This window comes from Idiotropiscis lumnitzeri, chromosome 4, assembly GCF_059441095.1.
Source record: "Idiotropiscis lumnitzeri isolate Australia: NSW breed Sydney's pygmy pipehorse chromosome 4, RoL_Ilum_1.0, whole genome shotgun sequence".
Taxonomy (NCBI): Eukaryota; Metazoa; Chordata; class Actinopteri; order Syngnathiformes; family Syngnathidae; genus Idiotropiscis; species Idiotropiscis lumnitzeri.
Genome location: NC_142394.1, coordinates 6877783 through 6889330, shown reverse-complemented (window position 1 = coordinate 6889330; position 11548 = coordinate 6877783). Strand labels below are relative to the sequence as shown.

At 39.0% G+C, this 11548-nt stretch overlaps 1 protein-coding gene across 1 annotated transcript in view; it reads right to left on the bottom strand.

Annotated features, from left to right (window-relative positions):
* Positions 1-240: 240 nt before the first annotated feature.
* fmr1 (fragile X messenger ribonucleoprotein 1) overlaps positions 241-11548 on the bottom strand; it is a 19655-nt gene continuing 8347 nt past the window's right edge. Inside the window, exons 10-15 of the mRNA XM_088292724.1 lie at positions 11008-11153; positions 9373-9459; positions 9004-9229; positions 8670-8864; positions 6316-6395; positions 241-4471 (exon numbers count right to left, since the gene is read on the bottom strand). Coding sequence (XP_088148850.1) covers positions 4277-4471; positions 6316-6395; positions 8670-8864; positions 9004-9229; positions 9373-9459; positions 11008-11153 — 929 coding nt within the window. The 3' untranslated portion in view covers positions 241-4276. The remainder of the gene's footprint in view (positions 4472-6315; positions 6396-8669; positions 8865-9003; positions 9230-9372; positions 9460-11007; positions 11154-11548) is intronic.

The window sequence follows — 11548 nt, the reverse complement described above, 5'->3', positions numbered from 1 at the left end:
TAAAAGGTAGATCGCACCTCTCGCCTAAAGTAAATTGGGTTAGACTCCAGTTCACCCATAGCACTGACGAGGTTAAGCAGTATAGAAAAGGGATGAATGGATCGGATGGAAGTTCAAAGATCCCAGAATTATGACAGAAACACCAAGAAATTGGTATTGAAACTACTGACCTACAACACAATGGAAACGAATAATAAAACAACAAAAAATTAATTATACAATACAAAGATGAGACGATAGTTATCAGAAGATCAATTTTTGTTTATTGAAACTGCTTGCATACAAAATATATTGCACTATAACCAGACATGTAAACCCAGACACTTGAAATGCTAGTAAGTAGTATTTACAAAGGGAAACAAACATCAACCAAAAAAAAATGCCCGAAAGTGCTCACAAGATTTACAGCTTTTAGACTACCCTGGTTTAAGTATGTACAGATTTTTCTTTGCATCTTGCCTTCCTTCTTCTCTATTAAACAGCCAGCAATGTGTCAGGTTAGCATTTGTCGCATTATACATTCTGGAATAAGAGAAGAAACATTTGCTGCCGAGTGGCAAGCAAGAAAAAGTCAAAGTTGGTCATCTTCAGTTGAAAACATGTTGCGACCCCAAATGGAGTAAATGCTGAGTAAGGGATGCAATTGGGCATCTTGATGGAGTATTTCCCATTTCGTCTTAAGTATTGTCATTTATAATGGTCCAAATCAGATTTAACATACAAACCAGAGAGGTTTTTAAATGTAGTCCCTCACTTCATCTTGCAAGCTTGCGTAGCATGTGCAAAATGACACTCCTCAGAATGTTAATCGGTAGAGACATTCACACAAACGATATTTTCAAAGGTTTTAAACGGCCATGTTAAATCCCATCAATTTAGCTGAAACATTTATGTCAAAATATCCAAACACATTTCCCCCCCCCATCAAGTCACGTCAAATTTACAATAGTCCAATGAAAATATTCTTAATAGTTTTATTAGAAGGGGACAGCCAAAACACCTGTGATCCAAGATGTCATTATAGTTGGAATTAGTCATAAAGTAACAATTTACATACAACATCCATTCTGCTAATAACATATACATCAATAGAAAAGTATTGGATGGAAAGGTTGAATCGTAATAATACTGCTTTGGAAGCTTTGGGCCGCCATGTTTTTTGTACAGCGGGGCTGATTTTACAATGTCTACCAAAACAAATCGACGCACAAACCAAAAGACAATCGCGTTGCAATTAAAAAAAATCAACACTATATATATTTTTTTTTAATGCAGTTGTCATTGTTCGTATCCCTTTTAGGGTTCCCATAGGAGTTCGTTCAGTTGGCCATGGTCACATCTACTCATCTAAAGAGTTTTGTTTCTAGCATTGATCCCAAAACAGTGGTATAAACCTCATCAGAACGGCTTACAATGATGACACTTTCATCAGCACAGATTATTCCATCGCACCAGTTCCTTACTGACTATACATGGGCAGCATGCAACAGTTTTCCACCTCCTCAATGTACATTTTCTACTATGGTACAAACTTTGATTTCTGCAACACTATTTGTTAGTATTAACCCCTATAAACATAACAATGAACACAAGTTAACTTCTTGCTGTTGAAAAGCTGACTTCAATATTCAAAGAGTAGTTGTTTGTTTTTTTTTTTGTTTATTTATTAATTTTTTTTAAGACTGGAATCATAATCCAAACGGACACATTCCATCTCAGCTAAATCCTTGCTCTTACTATTCCTGCAGGGTGTAAAAAAATGCTTTCAACCATATCATTCTCCTGGTTGATAAATGATGAAATGGAGAGTTAGAGGTCCAATATTATGTTGAAACAACCGGAAAGTAAAGTGAAGCAATCCCAAATATTTGATTCCGCCTTAACATTGTTTTGTGTGATTATTAATTTTTGAATGAAGGTTTAGGATTATTTGCAATTTGTGCATTGGAGAACATTTAAGAAAGAAATTATTCGAGTATAGATTGACACTATGTGGAGAATAATCTTAAATCCAGTAACATTAAAAAAAGCAGGTTTTGATGCATTTCCGCACTGACTATCACTGAAAACCTCAAGCCCTTCTTGTGTTTTAAATGAAAAATCTACACCTAGAACGCTTTGAATTGCAAGTCAATCCAATTTTATTTTATTGTATGATGGAAAATGGTAAATTAACTGCAGTAAAACGTTATGGTCTTGCGACACAATAGAATAGAACACTAATAGCGCCACCATTTAGTGTGAAATTCTTCCCGTGTTATATAGCACTAGTTTTGGACCTCTGCAGCAGTGCTATGGACATTCACTATCAACGTAATCAACCGTGCGAGGGAGCAACATTTTTTTTTTCTTTTTTACAGCAAGTTTATTATCAAGAGATCTAGCATTTAACTGATATCAAACAGCAACAAAAGAAAGAAATAAGGATAAGTGCACATTTGAAACAGTAAAATCTTTTTCAGACAAATTATGACATCATTATATACAGTATGCCACCCTATCTCCTTTTTAACAACACAAAACAACTTCATTTTGTTGATGCGTTATGGAAAGTAAAAAGGTCATTTGTACTCAAACCACTTATTTTAAAGTATTGCAGAAGAAGCTAACTTTAAAAATGCAGCCGGGCCGCAGTGTGAAAGCTAAAGATTAGTGAAAAAGAATCACAATTAATCCATATTTCTGTAAAAGCAAGCACAATGGAAAGGAATACTGGCCGTTGTGAGCACGAGACTTGTATATATCTAGAGTGTGGCGCAGAAAAGTGGAATGCATGGCCCTAAAAACAGAATTACGGATCAGTCAGGGGTTCCTAAAAAGGGCAGACAGAGATGGAAGCAACCTTTTAAAAATAAAGCCTTAAGAGGGGCTACAAATTTGACCCAACATGATTCAAATGAGTTTTACACTCCGTCTTAAATCAATAAGGTTAATTTTTCCATGACAGGCGCACAAGTTTTTTTTTTTTTTTTTAATGCCGTCAGTGGAGCGCAGCTTGACTCATCAAAACACATCAAGAAGCAAAACTGCAGGCTGAGTGATGCCAGAAGAGGATGTGATACATAAATGATCACAGGAACAGAATGACTCTGACAGATGAACGTCATCAGTCAACAAGCCAGAGAAGCAGCGCTGCACTAAAAGAACCACCGTCGTCTGGGGGAACCATGGTGCTGAGAAGCCGTAAGCGTTGATTCATGACTGCAAATGCACAATCAGTGTCGTTGTATTTGCAATAGATTAAATTGTAAAGAATGTCTCTTGTGACTCAACTGAGGTTTTATCTACTCTGACATTAGTTAACTCAACACTGATTTGTCTAGTCAACGTGAGTAAGAAACAATCCGTTGGTGAGGGTTCATTCTAAATCCAACTGCGATGTTAAACTTGGCCCAGTTAGGTGAGTAAAGACATTTCCCGAATGAGTGGTCAAAGAGCAGCTTGGGGAGATGTGTGTGTGTTTGCTGTCCAAGATCAGTTAGTCAACCCTCACTTCACTTATCAATTTGTCCAAAAAGCACAGCGCCGCAGACACCAGAATGCTGATGCGCCTTAGCCGCAAGGAGGCGGTCTGAAGACAGGGGACAGTTGGTTAGTATGGGTGTGGCTCATTATTGTTATGACGAAACGTACAAGATAATAATATTGAAGTGTCATATAAGGTGTTGCCCACACGTGACACCTTGCCCTAGCTTGTGACTTTGCACACATGCGTTACATCAACTTGCCAGTTCTAGGGTTATGGACTACGGGTTGCCCTCATTGTGCCCGAACCATATGGTCAAAGGAGCAGTTGTCAAAACGAAGTAGGCGCAAGTCTACGGTCTACTTCGAAACTTCCCGGAGCAAAGGAAGTGAAGGGTTGCATGTGCTGCATCCGCGTTGCTTTATGAGCTGCTGGAGAAAAGTGATGCATATAAGTGAAGGTTAGATGAGTTCTGAAAGTGAAGTACGACGTTTGCTGGACAAGAAGCTGCTTTTACATCAAGAAACTTCATTGCTTTCTCACTGGAGGAGGAATACATCCATTCAGTCCCAGGCCAGCTCGCGGCACTACACTTAGCAGTGCGCAGATGCAGCACACAGGGAGTGTTTGTCACTATAATTAATCACTACAGCCTTCCATGCTGATGGAAGCTCCTGTCTAATGTCGCAATAGACAAAAACGGAAAAAGAAAAACAGCGAGAAAAAAAAAACTGTGGAATAATAATGATCGGTTGTTTGTGAAGAGTGTGGGTTCATTTCTGAATGTGAGAACGTCCTCCAGTGATCTATCTACGACACTCCGTTCACCAGAGGGGGAGCGTCCTGCTTCTCCTTCTTCATTCCTCGGTCTCTAATGGGCCGTTGCTGATGGCGCATCGGGCCCTCGCCACCGGCACTGTGCCCACCCTGTGATGAAGGCCCTCCTCCTCCTCTCCCTCCGGCGGAATGCTGCACACTACGTTCGTTGTTCCCATCCACACGAATCTGTGGGGTGGCAGAAGCATGCATAGTGTCAGACAGACTTTATAGTACATAGTTATCCTAGGGCTTTTATTTTGAAGAACAAAGTGGACGGAAACTGCCTGTCAATCAATCAGAACAGAACTGCTATTCAAGAAAGCAACCAAGCAAAACTTTCTGACATGAAACAAAGAAACAAAATATTATGCCTTTTAAACTACCCATAAAAGTAAATAACTAAGGACAGTGGGACCAGTGATCTGAAAAGAAAAAAGAAAGTACTAATTAAATAAAATCTTTAAAACTTTATTTCTCTAGTGCGCAATTTTCAATCGATTTTTTTTTACTGAATTTAATAATGAATTTATAGTGAAAATGGTGAACTTTACATATTCCCTGCACAAATAAATAGGCGAGCATCCAGCTTCACCTTAGATGGTGAAACTCCTTATTAAAATGCAGAAATAGCACAGCATCATTTATTGTTAAAAATTACACTATTACCAACAGAGGAGGCTAAATGAAAATGCAGGTTCATCTTCGATTTACTCTCTAATTTTCTGCTGTTCCTAAGTACGGGAAAAAAAGTAGCAGCAAACGTTTTTTTTCAAGGTGAAGCAGGACTTTTATTTTATATTATTATACATTTTATTTTTTATTTGGTAGATTCAATATATAAATAATAGTACAACACAAATAAAAACAAATCTGTCCAAATTCTCCAAAATGGCTGTCACTCAAAGCGATTGTGATTAGGTATGGGCGAACACTAACACCAACTTTATTTCAAGGTATCGTGTACGCATCACGGCAGCTGATACTACTTGCGACCATTTTACCATCAGAAACCAAATGGCATGCTTGATTGACAAAGGATGTAATGAAAATGTCACCAGTGACTTTTTTTATCTTCAGTTTCTCATTCATAGCATCATAATTATTATTTCATATACTATGGAATATCATTTTAGTCTTCACCAGGCTCCTTAATGGATGAGCAATAAAACAATCGTGGACATCAGTATAAGACGTGTTTTTTTTTGTTGTTTTTTTTACCGGAGTAGAAACACTACTTACAAAAATATTCTCTCGTGTAAAGCAATAAGTAGCACATTTGACGGTCCTAAAGTGGTGCTGACAAACTGAAATTTAACAATGATGGAAGCGTGGTTAGAAAACAATGACGGACAGGCAATGACCGTTTTGGTTTCACTTGCAGTAACGACGGACTAGTAGCTGGCGAATGACTAACTGGCAAAATTTACTGATGCACCCACTTAAAAGTATGTGTATGTTTACAAGGTTTCTGATTATGCTTAGTAGTGATTGACCTGGATGTCACAATTTTACACACAACCTAAAACCACTTGTTTAAAAAAAAAAAAGGGGTGACGTAAATCAAACATGTGACAGTTAAATATGACACACATCCACTTCTACTACTGTAATTGACGGACAATTTGGAGCACCATATTAGGCGCAATATCAATGAATGGGCCTATTTTAAAAAAATAAATAATAGAAGACGCACCGGGTTGAAAGGCACATTATTTTCATCAATTGTTTCATGTTAAATAGCTTATTGAAAACGTACCGAATGTGAGAGATTTAGTGCAATTGCGCTAGGTTCAGACTAATACGCTCTACTAATGACACTAATACATATTTAACAGCATCCTCTGTTCAAATCATTTTCAAGCAACTATCCTGTCATGTTATCCTGGCAAACTTAGGACAAGATGTAGGCTGGGGTTAGGGTGAGGCTATCCACCATGCTACCTTATATATGATCAAGTCCTCAAAAAAAAAAAAAAAAGATTATATTACGGCGCAGTCAGCATACTCTACTTATGTATAAGGGACAGTACCTGTAAAGTGTCTTCCTGTGCTCTCGTCTTGGGCTCTCTGATATGACGAGGCCTTGGGTCGCTCCACTGTACATCGTCACCTAAATTGGACAGTCCAAGACAACATTTCAAAATATTAAAACACAACTCGCAATATTTTGGAACATAGTCACGAGGGAAGCATTAATATACATATTACCGCTTCCAATGTGTCTTTCAAAATATTGCTAGTTTCTTTTTAATATTTTTAGACTGTGGTTATCATATTCGTACACATGTCCACATATATTTTGGTGACAATTGGACATGTTTTTGGTTCAATATGTAACAGGATGTTGCCACTCCACATGGCAAATATGCCTTGCAGCTGAGTGGTGATGCGTTGCTGGCATTATGGGAAGCATCAGTTTGAGTGGCCAAAACAAAATAATAGGGCACGTAAATGGATCAATTTTGTTCGGGCAAAGAGAAGGAATTTCAAGCCAGTGTCGACGAGTGCTCTTTGCCACAAGCACAAGATCTCTGGCTTCTCAACCTTTTTGCTTATTATAAAGTATTTGCAAAAAGATAGGTGGGATTTACGATCCATTTTGAAAAACGTGTGGTATGTTGCATGTATTGTGACAGCTTACGTGTGACTGATGGCTGTGATGCATGTATGCGGAGTGTGCATGCATTGAGCCGAGGAGAACGAGCATGCGGGTGTTAAGTGGAGAGTTGAACAGCAGGTGTGTATATGTATCTTAAATACCGTACCAATTACAACGTAGGAAACCAACCCACTATAACGTGTGGTCTAAGGTCACACTGTGTGTCATTTACAGCACAGAAGACAGAGCACAGAATTTAAAACAATAACGCAAAGCTAATCACCCCAGTCTATATAGCTCACCATTCTTCAGTATGAGTCTAGTCTCTACTCTATGTCCGGTGTTCTGCCCAAAAAAATATTATTTTGTCAAATAGATTTTGAGAGAAGTAGCATTGAAGGCTCGTCGGCTGACTGCATTTTCAGTCATTTTTCATCTTTTAACGTCTTCTTTCTCTCCCCCTTTCGCCAAGGAAGAACATGAAACCTGATGGCAGGGATGATATCTTAGTTATGGGAACACTTTGACAACGCCATCCGGCTTTTTTATAGTACAATAGATCAGTAAACAAGTCCGAAATAATAGCCTAGTGTACAGCCCGTGTGATGACAGGGATTATGGGAAGCGGTAAAAAAAAAAAAATGTCCAAGATGGCTGCATACAGGGTTATGTCATTGATTTGATACTTAATCGGTTTAAACCTTTTTTCAGGAAATCAGATGCCATTGATTTTTACACACTCGTTCCTGATACACACCAGTCTGTTCCTTTTAGCGTCCTTGCATTTCCCCCTGACATTTTAGTGATTGATTGCACTAGTGACATGCATTGAGCAGTGGCATCACCCCTCTTCAGACTCCAGACGTAACCACTCAAAACAAGAAGAAACTTTTACATTTGTCTAACGGTTGCGTTGAGGGTAAATTGATTAGTCATGCCTAATGTGAAACGCTAAAATTCTACGTTCTTAGCAACAAAGCTAACCCAATGTAAATTATGCCAGCTTGCACATTCTTAAAACCTCACTCCGCAGAGCCTTCAAAGCTGCTGACTTTCATGGCAAGTGCTCGCAAGCTCGTGACGGCAGGCTTCGGCCCGAGTGGGTGAGTCGGGACGGCGGAGTCGTCACCGCTACACAAATATCGATCCCGCATATTAAAATAACATGAAAGCAACATATAAAACATAAAAAAAAACAAAAAAACCCTTTATGACTAATACTATAAAAAATGTATTATAATAGACCCGGTGCACCTGATGGTTGGGAAAAAAAGGATATTTTTTGTGAAATGCGCACGCACTTATTGACTGAATTTTGCTAACGCTGGTTAGCCATGACAATAGTTTCACCATTGTGCTTCCTGCTTACATCGGATGACCCAGATTACCACTGCTGCGCATGTGCATCACAGTAATGCAGGAGAAGCCAAAGATAAGACAATACCAAGAGAAAAACAAAGCCTCAAAAAAATAAAGGACGCGTCGACTATTAAATAGCCAATTTTGATCATCAATGTCGTCATGACTAGTAGTTACATCATGCCACTCAACAACTTGATACGTGACATTGTGCAATAGAAAACTAAGCTATCACTGTTCCATTTTGCCAGATATTTGCTGCATTGGGACCTTTCAAAGTTAAAATAAAAAATCTTTTTCAGTCACTTTTTGTTTTTAAGTCCAATCAGATGCAAATTCAATGATCGGCCCCAATTTCCGATTCTATGGTCGTATCAGTAAAATGTGATGTTGCCAAGAGTAAAAATGACCAAAAAAACGACTGACCTTTATATGCGCCTCTTCCTCTTCCACCTCGCCCTCGAAGTCCTGCCCCACCCGGTCTCCTCCTCCCGTCTGTCCGTCTTGGCAATGTCCCACCTCCTGTCATTAACTCTTCTGTGGGAGCCAGGGACCAATCGCTGAGCTCATCTCGGTGGTCTGACTCAGTCTCTGAAGCGTTGGATGCCTCTGAGTTGGTGCCTAGTGGGCAATACACAAGTCAATTTAAACTGACCAAATATTCATTTGCTCTCGTATGTGAATACTCAAAGTTTCTAATCAAGTACAATATCAGTGAACTATATAAAATTATAGTACTGAAGTAGTAAAGGAACAGCACCGGAGGCAAAAGCGGCAGCACCTCCTCTTCGCCCACGACCACCTCTTCCTCCTCCTCCATAGGGTTTCCCTCCTCCTGTACCTCTACCAAGGCCCGTGCCATTATCAAACACGTAGCTTTTGTCTTTAAGATTTCGTTGGCCCGTCCCTCCTACACCACCCCCGCCTCCTATCTGCCTCAGCTGCTCGTCAATCTGAAGACGCTCCAGACGAAGTTGGTCCACCTCCTGTCGTTATTGAGAAGAAGGTTATTGACATGCAATATTAAATAACTGTGTCATTATGATGTACTTCCCGAAGAACATGATCATTGCCAGGGTGTCATCGCCTTTTTGACACGGTGTATGATATGACACAAATTCTTGCGTACCTTCAGGTAGTTGAGGTGATAGTCCAGCAGTACCGTTGCATTTGAGATGCTTTCCTTGGTCCCCACAAATACAAAGGGCACCATTCCCTATAGCAAAGATTGTCAGAATAGAAATATTCAAAATTGTACACACCCTTGGGACTCAATTTGTATTGATATGGGCGACATTGGTAAAACGTCCGCTCTAAGGATTTGAACAATAACAGTTTATAGATTTAAAAATGATGTGCGGGAAAATAAAATCCCCTTCAAAAGAGTCAGTAGTCATTTTATGCTCATTTTCTGATGGTTTGGGTAAACTTTGGAATGGCCACATTTCGGTCGAAACCAGCATCGATCTGCTGATGACAGATGGAGAATGGAAGCGCATTACCCCATAGAAGAATGTTGTTTGTCCTCATTTCGTACGTGCAATAATACCCTATTTAAAATTTTGATAATGCTCACAAACAAATCTATGAACTGTCTTGAATGCTCAAAAATTCTCTCTATTTATTTTCCCTATTTCCTCATTCTTCAAGAAAGAAATACGACGTAAGAAACTAAGTGTGAGCAGATTAATTTCCGCCGTTTCAGGAGCATCATTGTTCAGTGAACAAGAAGTTCCAGCGAAGAGGCCAACTTCACAGTTGATGGTGGCCGTATTGGAACACTACATTGAGTGGCCTACGGGTAGCACGGGGCTGTTACGTTCCAAAGAATAAAACGGCACGTTGAAGTTACGGCGCCTACAGTTGAAAAAAATCCTCATCCAAATAAATGCGCATGTCTATTCATTCCCACTTCAGTCGCTATAAATATCTCGACTGGTGCTCTTGAGCCGTGCATCCTCACCGTGATCAGCAAAGAAGCAGCACAGTGCCCTCCTCCCAGCCTCATCTATGTAGCTCAGCTCACGTCCACATTTCTTATTGTCATATAAAATCAGCCACGGAGAGGTTAATCATTTGGATATGTTGAAGTGGTCACAGGTAGGGATGTCCACATGAATTTTGGTGTCAATTGATCACCGTTTTTGGACGTTGGAAGCAATGATAATACACTAATTTCCAATGGAGAGTTTGTAATCGGTCCCTTCAATGACTCACGTGAAACACGGAGACAGCGGAAGGGGGTGTGGCCATATTTCTCATAAAAAGCAGGTGTTTCTCAAGTCATCACTTATTTCCTAATTTAACCAAAATGAATAGATAAAAAAATAAAATAACTAATTTCAGTTTCCTGATTTGTGTAAACTGAGCTTGTTATTGAAAAATGGGCCACTATGGTTCTTGTCCTCCTTTAAATAAAATGAGCTTGTTACTGGAAAAAAAAGGACCATCTTAATATCAAAGCCCCCCCAAGTTAATACAAGTCTAAGAAAAAGAGTTTTCTTATAAAGCAGAACAGCCGTAAAGTAACAGACAAAATGTGCCAAAGAAATGGTGGTAACGCAAACAGTAAAGAGAAAACCTCACTGGGAGCAACAGCAATGTTTAACACAGAGAAAAAAACTGTATACACCAAGTCACAAATATTAAATCTTAAAAGTAACCTTTGTCATTGACCTCCCAAAATATTATATAAACACACACGAGCACACACGCGCACACACAAAGATTGACTAATTCGACATCAAGTTTCTGTCTAACTCACATCATCCGTTGCTGATGCCGCAGCCGCCACTGACGACGATGCCACTGAAGGCTTTTTGTCATTTTCTGGTTCAATACGAACCCGGACCACACCAGACTTATCAACCACTTCTTGTATCAGTTTACCACTCTTCCCAATCACTTTGCCTAAAGGGAAAGAGTAGAATCGTAATTACTACAGACATACAGTATACGGGGGTATCTCAGATAATTGTTGAAAATTTAATCGACAACAGTTAACACATCACCGTAGGGGTGCTTGATTATGGAAAAAAATAATCACAATTAGGTAATAATTGAAATCACAATCATACAAACGATCATTAATTTTTTGTACAAAACAAGAATATGCTTAAACATAAAAATGTTAAAACAGATCAAATGCAAGTTATTTTCGGACCAAACAAAAAATAATAATATAATAATATTTATCCTAAATTAAAAAAAAGTTTATCTCAATTCAATTATGGTTTCCTTGTATAAACAAATACCGTGGATTGGTGTTTACTTGCCATACACTCAAATTGCCACTGAACTTTTGC